Source organism: Apteryx rowi, unplaced genomic scaffold (assembly GCF_003343035.1).
Source record: "Apteryx rowi isolate R43461 unplaced genomic scaffold, aptRow1 scaffold_1, whole genome shotgun sequence".
NCBI classification, from domain to species: domain Eukaryota; kingdom Metazoa; phylum Chordata; class Aves; order Apterygiformes; family Apterygidae; genus Apteryx; species Apteryx rowi.
In genome coordinates, this window is record NW_020447196.1 from 10,450,370 (window position 1) to 10,473,810 (window position 23,441).

Sequence of the window (23,441 nt, forward strand, 5' to 3'; positions counted from 1 at the left end):
CTAAGTTAGACCCATTAAGATTCCAGTATGCATTTCAGTCTGTGCAACTTTTGTTTCCTAATGCCCTACACAAATAATTTAAACACCTGAGATGATGATGATTTATAATAGAAAGATAAAGCTTCAAAATACTCTAAACATCATGAGTACCTTGCCTACTGCGTGCTTCTGCCTATCAGTCTGTTTCCCTCTCTTCCCTTTTTTAAACAAGAGAAGTTGGTCTCCTTTATTTTTTCAGGTATGCATTTCACAACTGGCTATTACATAATGGACACAGAACTTCCAGGCAAGCAAACATGTATTTATTAGTTACAAGAAGCAGGATCCTTGTAGACAAGCTATGTGCTCTATACGTTTGTTATAGGCTCTATAATGAACACAAGGACACATRGGGCCCTAGCACATTCCTGGAAGAGACTTGTCAAAAGACCAAGCACGTGATGTTTGCACACTAAGAGTGGACTCTCTATAGGTAACATCTTGCTCAGATTTTCTTTAATGGGCAAAGCTATAGGGGGGAAATGTACTTGCTTACTGGGTCATTGATTCTTTAAAAATGCAGCTCTATACTAATAAATAAATCCCCGGAAAGTTGTTTGGAGAGAGATTCCATGATTACCAGAAAGGAAATATTGGTGAAAGCTGGCAAAATCAGTTATTTTACCTGCTCGATGAGCTCCCTTTATCCTGTAATTTGATGCCTAGGTCTTTTATCATGGAATTCTCTTTCTTGGGTATGAACGTGTTCACAGTTTTGTTTCTTTGTTTCTTGGTTTCTAACGTGGCCTTTGATAATGTAAGTTAGAGGAATATTCCTTTCACTGAGTCTTTCAGGGAAGCAGCGGCCGCGGCCCACGTGCCGAGCGGTGCCGCCACCCGGCCTCCAAGGGCAGGGACCGGCCTGCCGCGGGGGGCGGGGTCAGGGGCGGGGCCAGCGCGCTCCTTGTGATTATTCAGTAGCGGCGATGCATATTCATGAGACGCCCCGCCCACCCGGAAGTGGGAGCCGCGCAGCTGACAGCAACATGGCGGCGGCGGCGGGGCGGCGTGGCGGGGGGCTCGGGAGGCCCCCGGCGGCGGCGCCGCCCGCGGGGGACCTGCCGCCGCCCCGCGAGCTGGTGCGGCCCTCGGTGACGGAGCTGTCCCAAGTGAGGACCAACATCCTGTGCACCGTGCCCGGCTGCGGCAAGGTCCTGCCCAACAGCCCGGCCCTCAACATGCACCTCAGCAAGGCCCACCGCCTCCAGGTACCGTCGCGGCCTGGCCCGGCCCGGCCCGATCCCGGTCCCGCGACCCCTCCCGGCCTCGGAGCCGCCGCGGAGGCGGTACCGGCCTGCTCCCCCCCCCTCCCCTCCTGCGTCCCCCCCGGGCCTGGGGGCCGCCGCGGGGGCGGTACCGGCCCGGCCGGTCGCCGAGCTCGTGGGCCGCGCTGCGGGGGTCTCCTCAGGGGGCGATACCGAACCGCTTCCCCTCCCCCCCCCGGTTACGCCTCCCCCGTGTGTAAAGCGGGAGCGCGGCGCGCGGGCGAAACCCCGGCGGTGGCGGTGGCGGTGGCGGTGGCGGTGCCCGCGCCGTCCTCCCGCCCGCGCCGAGACTCTGCTACAGCCGCGTACAGAAAACGACCAGTCTGGTACCAACGTTAGCAAAAGCTGGGGTAGTTTAAAGTGTTGGGGACTCTGTTTCTATTGTTTTGTTTGCTTTTTGCTTATCTTTCTGTGATAAGAAGCACTGGCCCTATTTCTTAAGCGCTGTACAAACATGCTGCATTTTCTCCCCTTAGCAGTTGGTAACCCGTCATAATTAAAATACCGAGTGTTGTAGTTATGCTGGGCTGCTTGGTTTGTTTTTTAAAAGTGTCTGTGAGCCAAAAAGCCTAGATGGATGCCATTTTGGAAACGAGCCTTCATTACAATAGTGCTGGTGAGAAAACGCAGCCTGTGGGGCAGGGGGACAGCAACAGTTCGGTGAGCGTATTCTGGAGTGTAGGCTTTTCATAAATATAATCCTACTTTTTTAAGATCGCAGTGCCAGGTACATGAAGATAAATCCTATTCCTGGAATTAATGAGCACAGTACCCGTAGGATGTTTTGATACCCAAAATGGGCATTGTCTCTGTGGAAGGAGATGAGGACACTTGCACAGGGAAGCAGGATGACCCTGGAAAAAATAGGGTCAAGTGCGGTAGTAAAAATACAAGGTTATGCTCTTGTGAACTGATGACAGAAATTTCAAATTGATCAGTCCTGGTTTGTAGCAAGAAAATCTTAAATGGAAAACACTTGCAAGTGCTATTTGRTTGTAGGCATATGAGCCTTTAGGGGGATGCTGTTGTGAGAAGGGCAATCCTAAAATACGGCAGAAGAATATGTCAGAATACACAGGAGGATGGGAACGGCAAGTGGCTGCTGAAGGGAGACTGTAAGAATTTGACTTGTTTGGTCTAACAAAGATGATATGATCAAGTGTTAATAGATAAATGTTTGTCTGCTGGCTCCTTAGCTTAATTAAGTCAATGTAAAACGGGAACGATGAATATAAGCTGGCAATATTAGATTTGAAAACTTTTTGAATACTTAAGTCTTTTGTCTATAATATTTTATGAGGCAGAGGGGAAGATGTCTGTCCACTCTGAAAATGAAGCTGGATCAATTCCTGTAGAGGAGAGGGTTCTGTGGATGCCTGTGATACCAGGGAGATCGCACTCAGAAAGCTGGCCTTTCCCGGCCTGTTACCCAAACACGGGTTTTACGCAAGCTCAATATTTTTGACGATAAGAATAACTGCACTTCTCTCCCTGTTACTTACTAAAGAAATGCGTAATCTCCTGCTTACAAAGAATATTTTAAATAGTTGGCTACAGTATACTGTAACCATGTTTTAAATTAATCCTGTGGAGTAAATCTCTCTGTTGCAGGGAGGCAAGGCCTCACTAGGTTCACCTTGGCTAAATCAGTAGCAAGGATTATTACTTTCTCTTTTCCATATTGATGATACAAGCCCTGTCTGAATGTCAGTATTCCGTGTAATACAAATGTCTGCGTTGTGATAAGTTAATTGAACAAATATCCACCAATAATTGTGGAGGTGGGTATTGTGTAACCATGAGAAGTAAAATCAGAAGGAGTAGACTCGTGAAAAATGTCTGAAATATGACTGGCCAGCCAAATTTCTGTGAAGATCTAAGGTTAACCATTTAGAGCTAGGAGGACTTTGAAGTTAGTCAAAATACGATTCGTGTATGGTAAAGGTTACGTGGATGTGTAGAGTATCTTTCAACTTGTCACAACAAATCTGTTGTGATCTGTGCCTCAAAATCTACGTTCCATCTGTTATAAAAGCTTCTTACTCATGTTTATAAAGCCTTTAAACACTTGGTATTATTTTACAGCTTAGGTTTTTTTTGKTTTTTTTCTGAGCTACTACAGAAATTGAAATGTGATTTATTAAGGTCTTGGGATGCTCTTATAGAAGCATGTTATCAGGCATTTAGACAATTGGTAGAAATTTAGCATTCAGGTAGTTCTGAAAAATCTGACTGTGGTTTGCCTGTTAAGTGCCTGAACATATTTCTGGTTGCACTGTCATCTGATGGGTCGTGATGTTAAATTTTACACACTTGGAATAACTTATTTATTCCCAAGTAAGGCTAATTGCTGCTTACTAAGCTTATTGATTTTTCCTCTGCAATGAAGGATACTAAACCTAGTTTTTAATTAAAGGCAAATCTTTCTTTCTGAAGGAAGAAGTCTGATATCTTCTAGATTGGTATCTGATCAAAGTGTTTTGGGGTAAATTTGAGGTTAAAAAAATTAATTTGGGGGTGGCAGGACTGGAACAGCTAGATTGTTGAGTCATGTTCCTCTCTTCTGGGCAGTGGCTCTCTAAGGTGCAAAAATAATCACAGTAACTATTCAACCTTTAGCAACAATGCTGCGCTATTTTAAAGATAACTTGAGACTTAGGTTAATGCTATCTAAATTGAGGCATTGAATCCACAGTCACAAGGGAGATAAAAACAGGCCCATTTACAAATGGCTCATCCATGGGAAAATCTGCTGCCTGTGCAGAAGGATGCTTAGAAGGGCAGAGGAAGGTTTAAAACCTTATATGAAAACTCCCTGTCCGAAAAATTATTCCAGAGGGTTTTTTGGTAAAATGGAAGCTGATTGACTTTGTCAAGAGACAGGGCTGAGTATCTAGAAATAGAACTGAAACATTGCTTGAAGGGAATGTTATATTTTTCATAGAATTTGTTAAATTGAAAGATGGTTTGAGGGAAAACAAAATCTTTGAAGTACCTTACTAATCCAGTTTGTGATATTCCTGCAGGGCAAAAGAAATGAATACTCCAAAAGCACGATAAAAGTAGGTCTGAACAGAGTTTAAGTCCTGACCAGCTGTAGCTAGGTGAGAAGAACAGACCTAAGCAATGTCATGGCAGCTGTTGTACATACTTTTTCTTTGTTTCACATAGGATGATTATTGCATTTTGTGAATTCTTTATGTATGGTGTAACCCATGTAAATGTGAAGTGGCTGGAGATTTGCCTGAAGAAAGTAGTTAGGAAATCATTGGTATAATATCAGCATTTCATCACTTACTCTGCTTACTCTCACTGTCATCTTGCTAAGGAAATCAGGAGAGGAGCCCAAACAGGGCATGCTCCAGTAATTTTTATCTGAATAATGATCTCGGGGATCACATCATAGGCTGTTGTACCTGGCACTGGGGACTTGGTTGGCCTCCTAGTCAGGCTTAGGAAACTGGAAAAAGACTTGGAGCTACACTGAGCATTGGATTTTCCTTTTTCTAATAGTTTGCTTTTAAATTTTTTGCTTAGAACAGGTGCCTGATGTTTTGACTGAGACCAAAAGATTTCAGATAGAGTATGTCTAGAGGGATGTGTTTTGCCTGGTTTCCATGGCTGTGTCCTCAGTAGGAATCAGTTTTATGTTGTTGAGCAATCTGGACAATCCTATTAATGCATCCTTCTTATTTTATTTTTTGAGGCCCTCTGTGAACAAGTTATATTGCTGTCTTTTATGGTGCACATGTGATAAGGCCACTGAGGTGGATTGCATGGAGAGCACAGGTATATTAGTCACTTAACGTTTACGGATTCAGAATTAGCAAACAGTTGTTAGTTTCACAGACTTAAGTGAATTTTGGTTTATGCTCTAAATTAAGTGACAGAAAGTACTTTGCATTCTTCATTTTATTACAAATAAACTCTAAATGGTGCTGACAGAATTCCAGTGATGGAGAAGTGTTGTGTTACACAGTGTGCTGCAAGTAGCCTGCTCTACTAACAAGTAAAATCACATTGTATTGGCAGTGTATTTTAGTATCTGTAGGGTAAGCTTGTTGGCTCAACACAAAAGGCATGTATAATTTGCTTGGGGCCAGGAGTATCTTGGTAGAAGTAACTAGTACGATGCCATTACTCTGTTGAGCTTGCTGTGATTTGTCTTGGCAACTCTGATCGAGCGAAATAGCGTCTAAACAGGTGAAACACACCATTTGGAGTATCACATCGGTTAGGAAAGTGCTTTTAACTTGAGGTGTGTGAACTAATTGAGCCAAAGTTGATGTATATTCTGAATGTTGTCTTTAATACACAAACCTGTAGAATTTTTGTCAAATTGTACTTTTTCAGGATGGAAAACTTAATGCACCAATGAGGAAGGGTTTGAAAACTTCACAGAAATTCTACTGCTGTCCTATTGAAGGCTGCCCTAGAGGACCAAACAGACCATTTTCCCAATTTTCTCTTGTAAAACAGGTATTCCTTTTTTCCTGATTTGGTCCTGACTTTCTCTACTCCAGAGAATGTACACTTTTGCACTCAGATATGCGAAAAGCCCCCCAGCATGTATCCAGAAGTTGCAGAAGTGTATGCAGAAACTCCATGTGGGCGTATGGTTGGTGAATTTGCATGTTTGCATGTTGACATTGGAGGACCTGAAGCTTTTGATCAAGCAGACACTGGTATGTTCTGCTAAGATGGAAGACAGCCCTTCTGCCCAAATTAATAAGCTTGAAAAAGATCAAAGAGGAGAAGAAAATCACAGGAGCAACCAATAAGGGTTTAAGATGTAGCTGATGCTTTTAAACCACTTTTTTTTAAGTGGGGAAGAGGTAAGGGTTTTTCTCTGCTTTAGTCTCAAAATGCACTGGTTTACAAGTTACCTGTTTAAGAAAGCATGTAAAAATTGTTTCTCTGTGTGAGTAAAAACCTACTCTTCTGCTTTTGGTCATCTGTGATCATCCATGGAGAACCGTGGGTGACTAGCACTTGCTGCCAGAAATTTTAAAGAAAAATTCTGTCCTTTGCTCTAAAATTGACTTGTTTGGTTTGATACTATTCACTCAGTTGTAGATCTCTAGAAGTATCTATTTGTTGCCATGTATACCACTTACTGCCCTCTTCAGCAAGATTCATCTTTAGCTTTATTAATGTCAGTAAGGAACCTCCTTTAGGATTAGGAGAAACCTCCTATAAGATTATGTTGCTCTTTAAAATGCAGATAAATGTTTTAAGTGGCGAAAGCTGCTGATATGGAGCTAATATGATCAGGAACCTCCCAGTAGATCCATTCTCCCAGCTTGGAGAGCTGAATGCGATATGAATCTTGTGTATACACAAATATTTGTACAAATAAACTTATTAATTCTTATACTCTAGCTTTTTTCCTTTACTCCAACTCAGACAATGAAATTTTTCAATCTTACGTTTTCTTAACTTGAAGGTATGTATTTTGAGATGCACGTAGCACAAGAAGATTTTCAATTTTTAAACACTCTAAGCTCATAACTTTTTTTCATGAGATTTTCAAAAGATTCTGATTTCTAATTCTATTCTTCAATGATATTTAACATATAAAATATTGCAAGTGTCGATGTCTCCCCTAAAGATTTCTTTAACTCAGCTGCAGACTGATGTTTACTTTTCATTGTGTATTCTAGCACTTTATGAAGATGCATGCTGAAAAGAAGCACAAATGTGATAAATGTAGTAACTCCTATGGTACAGAATGGTACTTGAAGCGGCATATAGAGGACTGTGGCAAGACTTTCCAGTGTACTTGTGGGTGCCCTTATGCCAGCAGAACAGCATTATTGTCTCATATTTACAGAACTGGCCATGAAATTCCTGCAGAACACAGGTAAAAGTGAAGCAGTAAAGTATTGCTGCTTGTGTTCATCCCCGAGTCCTCTGTCTCCTATGTACTGCCTTTTTGTCCCCTTTCTGTTGATTAAATTGGAGATTGGCTCACACCGTTTTAGCTGTAGAACTGTTTTCAGTTTCTTTGTTCTGTTGCTTTTAGCAGTTTCTGTTTTGTTGAAGGCGATGATGATTAATTGCCTAATCAGTAAGATCAGGTTTTCCACATATAAAACAGGAAGCACTGCCAGCAAGATAGTTACTGATGACACTGCACTAGATGGTGTAAATACTAGGGATACTTGTTGGAACTGCTTTTATTTTCATGAAAGTGGAGATCATTTGGAAATGTATACAGCTGGCAACTGTGGTGTGAAATACAGTTCAGTCTATTTTCTTTTATAGTCCAGTTAGCATGAAAATGAATTAAACGCTATGATTTGAAGATGTCTAATGTATAAAGAGAGACAAAAACTCTAAACCTTAACCTCTCTTTAGAACATAGGTCTCTGTAAAATAGGTAAGCTTTTTTCTTTTTTTAAATAAGAGTGAGGAATAAATCCTATATTTTAATCAGGATTAGTGGTCTTCTCATTTTCATCCTCGTTTGTGGCTTGGGTTCATATATCCGATGCAGTGACTTGAAAGAATGGAAGGCAGATGTTTTGTGCTTGAAGAGAAGTATAAATTATTGATCTCATGTTCACAGGGATCCTCCTAGTAAGAAAAGGAAAATGGAAACCTCCATACATAATCAGCAGTTGGCAGAGAAAGCAAATGAAGCATTCATCAATACACACAACAGTAATCCTGGCACTCGGGAACTGGACTCATCTGAAGTGAAATTAGTAGCCCCTTTTGAAGGCTCCTGCAGTTCTAACTTTGTTAAGCAAATGCAGCCAAAATGTACACCGAAGATGCTTTTACCAAAGCCCAAAGTGGCTTTGGTTAAACTTCCAGTGATGCAGCTTGCTCACTTGCCTGTATTTGTATCTGCCACAGACTCTTCTGTGAAACCTGTTGTAGTGGCTGTTGATAATCAAGGGTCAGTTATGAGTACTGTTCATTTATTGCCTCAGTCTGTAGGAATTCTGATTCCGGCACTGGAGGCAGAAACACTTGTATTTAAAGACACTATGCCTGTTTCAAAAGTGACAAATTCTGGTGATAATGAACCAGTAAGTACTGGTGTACAAGTTGACTTGGATAAGGTTACATCAGCTAACACAGGACAAGAGCTGGGGAATGTTTACCACAAGAATAAAATTTCTTCCATAAATGTACAGACTGACTTATCTTATACTTCACAGAACTTTGTACCAACTGCAGCCTGGACTCCTGATTCCTCTGTATCCTCTTGCTCTCAGACAGATCTGTCGTTCAGTTCACAGGTGTCATTACCCATCAGTGTACAAACACAGACACTGCTGCCTGCTTCTAAACTGACTTCATCCATAGCTGCTCAGACTGATGCTTTTAGCCAGGCCTGTTTTCCAACGTGTGGTATTTCTAGAGAGACTCAAACCAGTCGAACGCAGAACTCTGTGGATGGAAGAGTGCAAATGGACCAGGCTGTAATGTGCAGTGACATCTTTGACAATGTTCATTCGTCATACAATGTCTCCACTCAGATTGGGCTTCCAGAGAACAATTTAATGACTGCAAATATAGATGAAAGCTTGCTGCAAAGAAGTAATTGCAAGAGCCTGAATCAAGATACAGTGAAGTCAGAATCCCTTATCAGCTTCAATACACAGACTAATATACTTCCACCTCAAAATACAATGGATAATCAAACCCAGACAATGGACTTACTAAGTGATCTGGAAAACATCTTTTCAGGAAACATGTCTGGCCAGACGCTGGATAATCGTGGCCTTTTGTCTGACGCTAGTTCTAATGCTGACACACATCTGCCATCTGGCCCATCGCAGAGCACAGGAATAGACTTTGATATTGAAGAGTTCTTTTCAGCATCCAATATCCAAACTCAAACTGAAGAAAGTGAACTTGGTACCCTAAACTCTGAGCCTGTTTTGGAGTCTCTGGACATCGAAACTCAGACGGATTTCTTATTTTCAGACAGTGCCACACAATCGTATAGCTGCAGAGGAAATTCTAACTTCTTAGGTTTGGAGATGTTTGATACGCAGACACAGACAGACTTGAATTTCTTTTTGGACAGTAATACCCATCTGCCTTTAGGCAGTATTCTGAAGCAGTCTAGTTTCTCCATGAGTACTGACTCATCTGATACGGAAACCCAGACGGAAGTGTATCCTGCTACTAAAAATATACCTAGCCAGAACATAGAAAGCAAAGTCCAGTTGAATAGTGCCGAAACACAGACAATGGATAGTTGCTTTGAGAACCTTGGGAATTTATTCCTTACCAGCAATGAGACACAGACAGCAATGGATGATTTTCTTCTGGCTGACTTAGCCTGGAATACAATGGAGTCCCAGTTCAGCTCGGTAGAAACACAGACCTGTGAAGAACTGTGCTCCTTGTTTCAGAGCTCTGACAAGTCCAGCCATTGAGCGCTGTGTAACAGAACTGTTTCCTGTGGTGTGAAATTAAGTTATTGGGGTGGGAGAGGTGGATTGACCAAGTTATCCACTTTGCGTTGTTGAATGTAGTTGTCATGCGCAGTTGGCTTGAGAGGTTTTTCATGCTGAAGGTACTCTGTTGAATTTGTAACTTCAACATAAACTACGTGGGCATAAATGTGTGTGTGATTTGTTTGTTTGTTTTTTGTAACTTGTTAATGTACATTTGAACCTTAAACTTTTGTGGTGCCTATGTTTTCTGCTCAGATTTCTTTGCAAAGCTGATACTGCTTTAATTTAAACTGAAAAACTTTTGAAGTTTTCCCCTATCTATTTATTTCTGGCGTACATATAGGGTTCCAGTGTCCTGGACCAAAACCTGGCCTGTCCAATTCGGATGCTTCCCTGAACTTATGGGGAAGGATTCTCTTAGTGTAAGCTACTTTTCTTTACTTTTTTCAGTAGCTTGTATTTTAAATTTGGCATGGATATGCCAATATAAGCCGTACTGGCTTCTTTTATTCTCTGCCTTCACAGCTCTTACTCCTGTGTAAGTTGGTATTTTCCAAGCACCCGTCCAACAGAGTAGATTTGATACTATTCGCTCAGTTGTAGATCTTTAGAAGTATCTATTTGTTGCCTTGTATACCACTTACTGCATTCTTCAGCAAGATTCATCTTTAGCTTTATTRATGTAGACTCTTGAATATATTTATTATTAAAAATATGTAGAAAGCAATAGTTTTTTTGTTTTTTTTCTCAAGTGGCACTGATGCCCCTTTGAAGGGTAGGAAAAGAACTGGGAATACACAGTTATAGGGAAAACTAGCATGCTGTCCTTTTAACTTGTGTACTAAAATATTTTTAGTCTTCAGGAGGGATTTGCTTAAATCGTTTGTGACTGTAAGACACTAATGTTAAAATGTGTGTGCCTGAAAGACTGGAATAACTTGGTTTTACTGAAATTCCCCTAGCTCTATCAGGATATAGCTTGAGAAATCTTATAATGGCTTATACTACAATTACCTTAAGAAAAATCTTTAGAAATGGGAAATTAAATTCTCTAAAATGCATCCTCACCTGGACCTCTGTTCTTGGACTTCCTGCTTCTGAAAAGCAATGCCAGTTGGAGCCTGTAGAAGAAAGCTGGGAGACCAGCTCACAGAAGCCCTTTTGGAAGAGGGGTGTCCTGCTTTTGCGCATTGATCTGCAACCCTCCGTGCCAGCAGCTTTTTGGAAAGTTTTCTGAATATAATCAAATTTAAACGGACTGATCTGTTGAAGAGAAATACATGACCTCTTGGATTTTTAAATTTTTATTTTATTTTTTATGTCTGTCTTACGCCTTCTACCAAGCTTGCAGTAGATGCAATTGCATGAAGAAAGTTAAGCCAATTGTGAATGTAACCTGGAATTTGGCTTTAACTGCTTCTTATCTTTTACTATAATAGCAGCAAAATGGAGGCCTCTGGTTTTGTCTTGGACAAGTTCTAGTTTCCATTACCTTAAATGACAAAAGCAATGTGATGTCGAGCTTCTGGGCCTATAATAGACCTTACTTCCCTAGCGTAAGGGGAGGGGTATTGGCTACCTGTTTGCTAGGCAGCCCATCTGTAATGTCTGTCCAAGCCTTAGTTTTGGAAGACTCGCTGTGCTCTGTGCTTTGCTTCGTATCCTCGGTTCAAGGATATGGGAGTTAGGTTACTCATCTGATGTAGTTGGCTTCTTTCGTTTGAAATGAGCAATACCTTTCAACTTCTTTGTCTCTTCCTACCACTGCTTAAATTGTCGTAGTTAAATCAACGCACTAATATGGTAAGAATCTCTGCTTATGCTTGAAACCATCTTTGTAAATTAGCCCAGAAACTTGTATCCTATTTTTCAATGTTTCTAGGTGAGAGCTTGGAGCCTTCCACAGTCTTTGGTTAAAGCAGCTGCACAAAGGAACCCTGTAGTCCCTCAGGAGTATAGCAGTTTGCTTTTGGTAAAGGAGTCTTAACTGATGAGGAGCAGAATTACAGAAGGTTTCAAACTGTAGCCGTAGCCACCTGAGATGCTAGCTAGCATTTCCAAAACTAATTACAAGTCAGAATGAGAATCACCTTGTTTTTAACATGTAAGCCAAAGCTCTTAACATCCGTGACTAGCAGAAAAAACATACAGTTTGGATGGACACAGAATCTTACAATGTGATCATTACTCATTTATTCTATTTTGTAATTAAAAGTGTTTCTGAGCTTTCTGTGTTCTATTAGAATACAAAAATACCATTCCCCACCCCTAGCTAAATTTAAGTAGGTTAACACAGTATCACAGTACCATGAAATTATTTAATGAAAATGCAGCATTAAGAAAGCAGTTAAGCATACCTGCATTGCCTATGGAATTTGCTCATTTTGACCAAGATTAATTTTTTCACAAATTTGATTCCATGTGAGTTGTTTATAAAAGTCAAACAAAAATGATAAATATACATATATTAGAAAACACTTTGGATTCTAGATTGCTAGCACATGTCCTCGTTTAGGATTTATTAAATATTAAAAAAAAAATGCAAAGACTGCAATCAGACTGTTCATAGTTCTGTTGAATTCCAGAGTGAACCTAATGAAACTTGATCTGAAATATTGTTGCTAAATACTTGTAATTCTTCAAAATTAAATGGTTTCTTCTTTCCAAGAGCTAGTTTTCTGTTTTGGCCTTTGTTTTATAGAATTAACTTTAGTCAGAACTATTTCTTAATAGTAGTAAGATTATATTTAATCTTCCTTTTTCTGTAATTTGTCTCTGATCTGATTTTCAAGGCACTGTCTCTATTATATGAGTCAATAGTGACTTGTTATTTTGCTAATTCTCTTTTATATGAGTAGTCTATCCTCTACTGCCATTTGAACTAAGATACAGAAAAAGTAACATCAGATTCTCCGTAGCCTTTTAGCACAAATTTTTATTTAGAAGCGATAACTAATATTACTTGCCCTTACTCTTTGCACTTCCTGCTTAATTCTAAGTTACGCTGTGATAGATCTCTTACGCCTGTGTAATACTACTCTAAATTAGTCTGTAGTTTTGTAGGCTCATTTGAGCTTTTCTTTATTATTTAAAGAAAAAGTCAGTCCAAGATTTACCAATATGTATCAACCTGCTGCTTCACCAAGTTCAGCGGTTTGTCTCTGGGAAAGATAGTAGCCTGGTACTTAAGAGAAAAATGGAAAATGCCTGGAGAGGCCGTTAACAAGTTACTGCAATTGATAGACTCTTTTCAAAGACTTCACTGGACTTGTGGTTCATTTGGTTGTCAGAAAAAGCTTTCCTCATCTCATGCCCAGAGAGGTTGTGGAGTCTCCATCCTTGGAGCTATTCCAAAGCCTGGACACGACCCTGGGCAGCGTGCTGTAGGTGACCCTGCCTGAGCAGGGGGGTTGGACTAGATGGTCTCCAGAGGTCCCTGCCAGCCTCAGCCGTTCTGTGATGCATTCAGTGTACTGTGATTTCAGCCGTACTGAGACTGCGGTGTTCTGTGAAGAGCGAGCGGGTCAGGAAAGGTGAATTTGCTAGCTGTGCCATCTAATGAATCCAGCTTGCTCTACATAATTTCAGAATAAACATGGCATCGGTCTCGTACAGTTCTTTGGATAGATGAAGATAAACATAACAGTGGCAGATATTCTTTAATAGATTTTTCGTGATATTTAAGAATAATGCAGTTATGTATACATTTAAGTTGTACACTTAAATTCTTAAATGTAGCTTTCTGGAAAAATGGATACATTTTATGCCTGTTTGGTAGAGTAGTACAGTGGCAGATGTGAGCCTCCATTGGCTATTTGCACATGTGTGTTTATGCAAAACTGAGTAGTTTGACTTGAAACTTCTGGCTTTTGAGAGAATGCTGATTGTTATAAAAGGTAAACACATTCTGTTTTCAAGGTATATAAAAAAATCAAATTAAATATAAGCAAATCTGGGACACGTTCCTTTCACAGTCTATGAGAACATACGCACAGAACAACTGAAAAATGAGAGGTCTGTCTTGTTGCCTTCCATGTTTGTCACTTCATGCTCAAAAATTGTTTAACAGTGGATGTATGTTTCTACTTATATTTGCATCTATTATGCTAATATGCTTGTAAATACTTCTTCCTGCTTTGGTACRGAGGGAATCCTCCCCCTCAACTCTTCATGCCAGCCTAAGAGATATTGGTAGTTTAAAGTCAGAGTTTATTAACTCCGTATATTCTTAGCTATGCAAAGTCGTGTCTAGAAAATTTTCTCTTCTGAAGCGTATGTAAGTTAAACAACTGTAAAACAAGCCTTGCGAGACCTCTTCTGATTTTAAACAATTCAATCAGGGTCTGTAATTTAACAATATACTTAACTAATGCTCCTTAACACAATTTTATTCCTAGGCACACTCTCAGTCAGTTTTTCATTGACAACAGAAGGCTAAATTTCCCTGCTACCCATATGTACCTTGAGAGCGTAGAGGCAACAAAACCAGCTTTCCTGTGAACAAAGATAACTGCCTTCCACTATTTGCAGTCCTTATCCTGCTAACACATGCTCACGTGCTTAGAGTCGGATGTGAATTGATTTTGGTGGGACTAAGGTAAAAAGATGTATGTGTTGGCAGGATTCAGATCTAAGGGTTTTTTGTTAATAACCTTTCAAACATTGGGTAAGTAAATTATAAGACTAATATAATTACATACTGAATCAATATAAGGTGCTCAACTTGCAAAAGAATATTTGTTAATGAAATGACAATTCAGAGGTGAACCAAACTTTTATTTACCTTTATCACTAAGGTGTACAGCTTCCTTTGCTTTAATCTGTTGTTGACATGTTTTTTTAAAACATGTTCTTAATGTACAATTTACTGTTCCAAATACATTCACACCAAAACATTGCTAACATTGTGGGCCTTGCAGCTTTTTCATTCATGTTTGTTATAAGGTGCTGTTACGCTTGTGTTCCTAATAGAATAGATCTACTGTAAGCAGGCTTCCATTTAGGATTTTATATGAACACTATGAGGATAGGGTTGTTTAATGGTAGCAAGCTGCTTTTCCAATGTGTTGTGCAAACTTGCAACTTCTGTATTTTATTTTTTTAAAAGGTTGATGTGAATCAGAATTTGCGTGCTTGAAGGATTTGCTGCTTAGAGCATGACTGAATTTTCTTGTTTAAAATGCCATTGCTATGCAATGAACAGAATCAAGGAGCCACATCATTCAACTCTGTATTGCCTTGCAGTCAGGTTGATGTTAGGTTTGTCTTAGTGTATGTGACTCTTCCACATCACTAAAAATGTAATTGGAGAGCCTTGAAATAATGGAAATTCCTGAAGGAGTTGCTGATCTTCAGTTAAACAACAGAAGTCCTTTACTTCTGATTTTTTTTCATATACTGGCTTTTTAGCAGTATCTTCAACATAACTAGCAATGGGATGTAATAGATGCCTTGTGATGATGTAAGCTGTGCAGCTCCCATTTCACCATGAGTGATGCTTTACATGCATGCTTCAAGCACTCGCATGCAGAGCTAACTTGACCACACTTCTATATACACAGTGCTTACAAGTGCATCTGATAAAATAAAGCTAGATATGAAAGATAGCCATATTTTTCAGCTTACAGAATTGAACATTGATTGAAATGATCTAATTTAAACTTTTAATTATTTGGAATGGATGAGTAATAAGTCTCATGGGAGAGTCTTTCCCAAAGCATGGGTGAGCCAATCTCAATAAGGCTGAGAAATGTCCTTAAAATGTCTGTCTTCTCATCACTGTTGAGATTTTCATCTAGTGGAGAAATTTAGTTTCCAAAGGATGTTCTTGTTCGATTCTTGCTATTTAAGCCAATAAACTTGCAATGAACAGAAAAAAGCAAGTGTTCTTTTCTTATACCTATTTTACAAGTGACAATCCCAAAGAAGGAATGTTGTCTTAATAATTGTGAAACTTTTAAGTATAATGCATGCAAAGAAAACCCTGTGCCAAAATACTGTTTATTTCTCTCTATTGGAAACTGAAATGTTACATAAAGCTACTAGTAAGTTATTCACAAGTGTTGAAACATTTTGTTCACCAGTGAAGCACTTCTTTACTCCTGTAAATTATACATATTTTGGAATAAAGTCAACTTCAATCTATTTTTGTCTTCTGTTTTAATGGCTGTGATCTCCTGCCTACAGAGGCATGGGTRGGGTATACAGTGCCTATTAACAAGTGCCATCCATCACTCCTTAACATCACATCTTCTGAAAGCTAGGTGTCTTTGGAATCAGTAGAGTTTTTGTAATCTAAAAATGTCTTTAAAAGTCAGTGCTTGATCTCCAGAGACTGCAAAACCCTATGTTTTCCAGCATAGTCCTACTTGTCAATGAGTTATAGGAAGTTTAAACTTAGAACACAAATAGAATCAGATTTAACAAGATGCTACATTTCATGACCCTGAAATAAACCTCCATTAGGGAGATTCTCCATTTTAAGTGAACCTGTCGTAGACTTTGGTACTGAACCGCACATACACAGATAAGGCTCTTTTGACTAGCTGCATCCAGACTGGCTGCACTCGTGATGCTCCATCCCAAAGTGCTCAGCAGTGCGTTCATAAAGAGACAAGGCTTTCACAGTGAAAACTTTAATCTTTAATTACCTTGTATGCAAAATGGATACCTCTAGAGTTTCATTTCGCTGACAGATGCCTTTCCTCTGCAATAGACCCTCAGGATTGAAGGACTGCTTTGCATTCTTCCTCTGCCTTACCATCCATCCCATCCCTCCCTTAATTTTCAAGATCTCTAGGGTCATAAGTAGCATCAGGTAGAAATTCAACTGCATTATGCTGATTAGTTTTCAAAGTATCCCACTAGAAAATTACAATCCTATCTAATAGTTCATATTATTTTGCAACATATTTTGTATAACTGAGAAAACAATTTTTACCATTGTGAATATAAACAAAGCTGGACTAAGCTGATTTGGAGCATGCATGATACTTTATCCCCTTTTATCCTATGCAGTCCCCATGCTTAATCCCATCATTTTCTATTACCTGGAGGATATAGAATACTGATTTCTACTCTTACCCTGGTATCTTGTCAACTTCCATATTAATTCCGAGTAGGTGAAGGAGCAGATGCTCAGTGACTGGAAGTTCACCTGTACTGTTGCAGTGGCTACATTCAAGACAACATTCCCTGATGCAGACCAGGCTGCTGGGTTTGGTCCCGTTATGCTCTGAGTAAGTATTTGCATAAGGCACCATTCAACCATAGTGGTAGCGAAATATGGAAGATGTTTCCAGAGAAGCATAGGTATCTAGAAACTAAGTTCCTGTTCAGAGCATTTAAAATCATCTTTCAAATAGTCATGTGCATAATATACTGCCTATCCTTATAGGAATGAAATAGTCCTATTCCTGTTACAGGAATGACATTCTGCTTAGATTAGGCAGAGTTATTTTAGGCTTTGGATTATTCGAATAGAGCATATTTGGCCTGTGAACAGAAGTCTTTGACAGACTGGCTTCATGAAACTTTCAAAAGTGGCTAGACAGTCTAAAAGGCAAGACAGAAATTTTGAGTCTTGATTGCTGAGGAAGATAATGGCTGTTTGGAAATCAGTGAAGCCTCGTGTACTTTTTGAACTACTTTTTTGTGGGTTTGCTAATAACTCACTGTTATTTCTTCTGTTGGCAATGAAACCATCCCTGACTGGTTTGTGTGTAGATCCTGAATTTCCTTCACTTAAAGAAATTGCATGCTGGCAAGCAGATTGTCTTCCGTCCAAACAACGGAATTAAAGATAGAGGCACGTTTTCTATCTGGCTCAGGGATTTGCTGCCAGTGACAGTGAGTCCTGTGGAATGAGTCCTCTGGAAATTTAAACCTAAAACAAAGGAAACAAAGGAAAAAAGAAGGTTGTTGATTTAACTTTTGGGTGTTCCATCATTATATTATTATAGTGTTGTCAGCAATTCCCTTTTCACTTGCTTTGTTTTGGCACCTGGAATACAGGAAGCACTTTTAACTGCTGTAGCACTTAAGTTTATTGCCTTCATTCTCAAAAGAAGAATCTAAATGTAAACGAGAAGCTGTTGTTTCCTGTGGTAGAAGAGCCAATGTCTTCGAGGTCACATAACTTCATTAAGATTATGATGACTGAAGTGTTGTGAATTCAGTCTTTATATTCTAGGCCTTTAGTTGTCAGCTTTTTGGGTTGCCTTTTATTGCATTCCTTTCTTGGAAAATTCTTATTTTTGTCCCATAAAGAGTAAGCAGAATGTAATTTGCCATTATCCCTTTCTTCTTTAAAGCCATTTGTCAAGGGAGCACAATGGAAAGGTTTGCTGTAGCAGGCTAGAAGTGTTCCCCTCCTGCAAATGCTATTTCTTGCCGAATTGCTGGAGACTATCTTGCAATTAGTTTTTAACTGATCTCTTGTAAACTTGGCTGATGGGGCCAAGTCTCCACAAGCTGCTGGAACCATGTTTGTATGAGTATGTAAGCAAAAAACATTGGCAGACAAAATTGTTAAACTTATTTTGTATCTGATGGCAGAGGAAAGGAGCACCTCTGCCCAAGTTTTTTACATGAAACAAAATATAATAGGTCTATGTAAGTATTAGTGGATTTTTCCAACAGTAAAAAATAATCACCTATACCCTTAAGCAAGTGCATTAGTGATCCCGACACAGGTTTTCACATTCTTTATCAGACCAAAAGAGTTAAAATGATTTTTTTCTATATCCTTTGTGAATATTTTTCAGCTCTTTGGAGAAGTTCTAAATTGGCAATTTACATCCATTTCCACACATGCTCATGAAATTACACTGAAGAGTCCTATTTCACAGGCCTTGTAGCAATAATCTAGAAGTATGACTTGGAAGTAGCATCTTGTATCAGTTTGTAGTAAAAACTCTTCCTTCTAATCAAAACAGATTTGGCAGTTTCAAAAATGTTAGCAAAAATCTTTATCTGGTATGAAACACTGAAAACCATGGAAATAAAGTTTATAGTTTTCCCTGTGAATTCAGATTTTTTCCTATGGTCTTAAAGAATTTACTGTCTGTCTGCAGCGGCTGCCAACTTACGATTACTATAATGAACGTGTTTGGCTCTGCTTATTTTTAGGTGATAAAGCAGTGCATTTTTCAGTTTTCACACTGAAGCAGCAATATTTTCAGTTGTTTGAATGGAAGAGACCATCTTCCCTCCTTCCAGGCTATGGAAATTGTTATTAATTTCACGGGCGCATATACATTTAAATTTTCTACCTAGTGGACTGGAGACTGGAAACAAGTATATATGCACTTGGATGCTTATTCTGGGGCTATTTGTGAAGGATCCTTCTCTTGTGGAGTGTATATCTTATATCTAAATACGAAGCACAGGATGGGGAAGGATGTTAACTTGGGGGAAGAGTGAGGGAGAAGGAAAGGGGACAAAGAAGAGAAGAAAATCACATGTTAGAGGATGTCTCTGTTCTGCCAGAATGATACTGCAGTTGTGTAACTGTAGCATTATAATTGCATAGCAGTTATGCCAAACTTTCTATTCTGCAAGTTACTACAACAAAAAAGTAAATGTTTCCTGGAAATTAACAGCTAAGAACTTGACTCCAGATAATCATTGGCTGAGATTTTCAGTTATCCAGGGTATTGAAAGAGATGAAGGATGCATATAGATGTTAGTATCAGCTATGACAATCGGTTTCTTCTACAACAAAGTATGACTGGAAATTAATATTACCACTTACCCTATTTTAAAATCACCCACTGCTCCATTTCTAACTTTAATATCACGAAAACGTCACATACAAAAATTGCCTTATTGATACATTCTTGTTAAAATATTTATAAATTGACCTTGCAATATAAAATACTTAATGTATTTTCCAGCGACATTATGAAATCTAAGTACTTCATTAAGTAGTAGAAAGTGTTCATTTTTACTGTCCTGTATAAATTTCTATTTAAAATGATTTTCTGGTGATGAATCTCATTTTCCATATTTCAAGCTGATGCATCACTGTGCTTATCAAAGATCTATAACACGACTGCTATATAAAGAACTATTGTAAAATCTTAAGAAGTCGCCGAGTGAGGGAAATTCTGCACTGGGGAAAAGGGGAAATCTTGTAGCTACTAGTTGGATAAAAACACTGGGAAAAAAGAGATCACTGACAAGAGCGTTGAGGAACAATGTTCCACTACACTGTCGAGGTATGAATCAAGTGATGTTTTGTTCCCTTTTTGTAGGATAGTCCCATTATACATTTGGACAACGTAATGTATTTAGAATTATGCATTCTCTCTCTTGACTTGCAGCAGATTAAGAAAGAGGTATGAAAAATTTCTGTAATTTCAGACTGAAACACTCAGCTTTTGTTCTTCAGGAAAAGTGAAGAAATACAGATGAAAGACAGTAGTTTTAAAAGCACTTGCGAGCTTTTTCTGTCATAGGTGTTTATTTTGTTAGCCGTTCAGTAGGTGGCACTCTTCTCTCCAATACAGATACCGTATTTAGAAAAATCAAATTTACCACCAGAAAAATGGTAGCCCTGGTCTAACCTCCAGTGCAGGATTCTGCACCTCAAGCTGATATGCCACAGTATGTGCAGAGAAGACTTGTAACATAATTTACTTAAGCATTCCAGAAGACTTCCAGATTTCCTAAGCAATTTCCAGTAAAATTTGTATTAGGACACAATGCAAACTGCTGGAACTATTATTTAACACTTGTACACAGCTCCTACACGCTTCTCTAGAGGTCACTGCACTCCAGCAGTGGGTGAAGAGATGAAGCCCTGTCATCCTTCTCTTTTTTAAAGGAATAAACATATAATCATTTAGCCATTCTGCATAACAACTTTTTTTTACCTACACTATGCCTCTAGAAGGTGATTATTCTTTAGCTCTGATGTACAGATACCTGAAGATGAATAAATTGTTAATAAATTGATGCCAGAAAAATGCTGAAAACTTTACATTTATGCACATACTTATTAATAAAGAATTAAATCTGAAAAGACAATGAATTCCTGAATTTAACGCTCTGGTTTAAAGTGAAAACCTTATGCTATTGGGAGTCTCGGACTGGTATTATCTGTCCCTATTACTTCCAAATTTCCATCAAGGCATCAAAAGAGGGGAAGGGTAAGTTGCAGTGTATCTCTGTCCTGAACGCTAAGGAGCATGCTCTTTGTTGTGCGTGTGTAGAAGCTATAACAACCAAACTGCGGTTATCTATCTATCTATGGAAAGACTGTTACTTTACTTTGATTTGTAAATAGCTGTTATGTTTAACACAAACAAAATAGAATTTGATCTAAAAGTCCCCCTATTTACTATGAGATGAAACAAGGTCTATGTGTCTATTAAACAGAAACAAGCAAATAAAACATTACCAGGATTTAAAAAATAGGTCTATTTAAAACTATTAAGAACAAATAATTGTAAATAACTTCCAGTCCCACTACTGTGTGCTTTCCAGGTTATTTCTGCTTCTCTTTTAGGTACAAAATTAGCAAAGAATGTATGCAAAAGTCTGTTAAGTTCAATAGGATTTAAACACTGCTTAAGGTAAGAATATTCTTAAATACCTTGTTGAGTAGGCATGGATTTAAGAATGTTCTTAGTTAGGCATTGCTCCAGCGCTTAGTGGGATCAAATACCTAAATACCATGCTAGACTACACTAGCCATTCAGACTGCATCTGAATGAAGAGGTTGCAGTTCATCCCCAGAATAAGCTATTTAAGGCTCTAATGGGCTATCTAATGGTCAAGAAGAAACTAAACCTATGTGAAAGTAATTGGCATTCAGCAGCTTATAATGCTGTTAATAGCATCTACAGACACTACATATATCCAGATTGCTCACAAAGAAATCTTCATTTTTTTCCCTCAAGCAAACAAAAGGCATGAAATTACAATATAAAAATGTTAGGCCAGTCTAGATGGCAGCGTAGCTCTTGCAACACGGCTGACCATTACGGAAGGTAATAGTCCAGAAAGAGGTGGGACCTCCTGTATTTTTGCTTCTTTTTCTTGCTTCACCTCAACATATCTGTTCCTGACACTGTTGGTTAAAGAGCCTTGGATATCATAATGTTTTGTATGTTGTATTCCTTCTGTATGTGGAAGCTGCTTACAGGCATGATGACTGTTCTTTTTCAAAGCGATAGGATTAGAAATGGTTGCAATATTTTTGTTTGTCGCAAAAGCACAATGCCACTGTGACTGCTCAGGATCTTCCTGCGGGAGTGAGACCTTTGTATGGCTTGGCACAAATGATGACGGTTCATGAATTTCTATTTTTTCCTTCACTTGATCATTGATGACATCAGTTCCCTTTTTACCCTTCTGTTCTACAGCTTTAGCATCCTGATTATAGGAAGCAATCTCAACTGAAGTACCATTGAGCATTTTCTGAGAGATAATAGTCGTCTTATTCTTCCAAGAAGGGTCTGAAGTATCATTGGCAGTGGCATCTTTCACGGGTGGAAATAGTAGTAAAGACTTTGAAGTCAAAGATCCAGAGCCATTTGGATTGAGCATATTAAGCCCCTGGGGCTTTATCTCTTTTTGCCTCACCGCTTCTGGATTTTTCACGTCTTCTAGGTTCCACATATAGTATTCTGTTATTGGCAGGTTCTTCTTCTCACCTTGGGATGTTTGAACAGGGTGTGATGTACGTCTGTTTTAATGCCATCTGTTGTAGGATAACAGTTACTTACTAGAAYGGGTTGAAATCTCTTCCTTTTCTGAAGCTGATTCAGCTATAGCATCTACACTTAACTTGCCGTCAGATTTTGACTGATTTCTTCTAGTCTTGACTTCTTGGCCTAAACTGTTGTCTGTAGACTGCAACATGTCTGAGCAAAACAGGCAATTGTTGACAGTTTCATTTGCCTTTGATTTCTTGGCTTGTTTTTGCAGCTGAAAGCAGGCAAATGGAGCAGTTTTACCCCAACCTTGCACCTGGTAACAGAGAAACATGTTAAATGTAAGATAACATAAAGCATTGTAAACAGAAAAAAGTAGCAGAGATATAGTCTTTGCTGATGTAACTGAACACTCATGCTATTCTGAATATGCTATTCAAGTTTTCTACCAAGCCTAAAATAACAAGTAACTCTAATCCTAACCAGTCCCATTTTTTAATATTGTAGTACTTTCTAATATTTCATATTCCCTCYCTAAGGAATTTCAGTTTTATCCTGAGAGTCTGAGAACAGACTAATCTAACCTAACACTGTCCACTCCTGCAATGTCTTGGAGAAGTTTATGCATCTTTTCTTCACTATGGTATAAAATTGAGTATGAAAAAAAATCCCTAATCTATATAGAAGAATTCCAAAGTGATGCATTCTCCCTACTGCAAAGGAAAAAAGGCCTGGACCTTTCTGACATAGCAAATCAAAACCTAAGTAAAATTATGCTTCTCCCTTGCAGCAGAGCCTTCGAGGTAAGGCCAGGTACATCAGCTCACGTGCCGCGGAGCAGTGTTTGAAGCAAAAGCGTTTTACGAGTGAGGAGGTGTCTGCGGGAGGGACATCGTGACGCCAGTTAAGGCGATGGGAAGGAAGGAGGGAAGGAGGGAAGGCACCTCTTGGTTTAAAACACCAGCTCGAGAGAGCCGAGGAGGCGGGCGGCCGCGGCGCGTTGGTGAGAGGGGAGGCCGCGGAGGGGGCCCCCCCGCCGCCACTTACGGCCT

At 39.2% G+C, this 23,441-nt stretch overlaps 2 protein-coding genes across 6 annotated transcripts; one reads left to right on the forward strand and one right to left on the reverse strand.

Moving 5' to 3' along the window:
* Window positions 1-1,013: 1,013 nt before the first annotated feature.
* Window positions 1,014-15,872, forward strand: ATMIN (ATM interactor). Of its 5 annotated transcripts, none has more exons than XM_026058514.1 (4): window positions 1,014-1,247; window positions 5,658-5,783; window positions 6,968-7,167; window positions 7,876-15,872. In XM_026058514.1, exons 1-4 carry the CDS (start codon window positions 1,026-1,028, stop codon window positions 9,704-9,706), a joined length of 2,379 nt encoding a protein of 792 aa, XP_025914299.1. In that variant the 5' UTR covers window positions 1,014-1,025; the 3' UTR covers window positions 9,707-15,872. The 5 variants fall into 5 exon arrangements, with proteins under 5 accessions (XP_025914299.1, XP_025914327.1, XP_025914305.1 ...); XM_026058542.1 differs by lacking the exon at window positions 5,658-5,783 and adding an exon at window positions 5,784-6,139 and having other exon boundaries at window positions 1,161-1,247; XM_026058520.1 differs by having other exon boundaries at window positions 1,168-1,247; window positions 5,011-5,783.
* A 3,638-nt stretch (window positions 15,873-19,510) lies between these two features.
* Window positions 19,511-23,375, reverse strand: LOC112962429. Its single transcript, XM_026058561.1, has 2 exons — window positions 23,334-23,375; window positions 19,511-22,705 (listed from the first exon to the last, which is right to left on the reverse strand). Exon 2 carries the CDS (start codon window positions 22,352-22,354, stop codon window positions 21,668-21,670), a length of 687 nt encoding a protein of 228 aa, XP_025914346.1. The 5' UTR covers window positions 22,355-22,705; window positions 23,334-23,375; the 3' UTR covers window positions 19,511-21,667.
* Window positions 23,376-23,441: the final 66 nt, after the last annotated feature.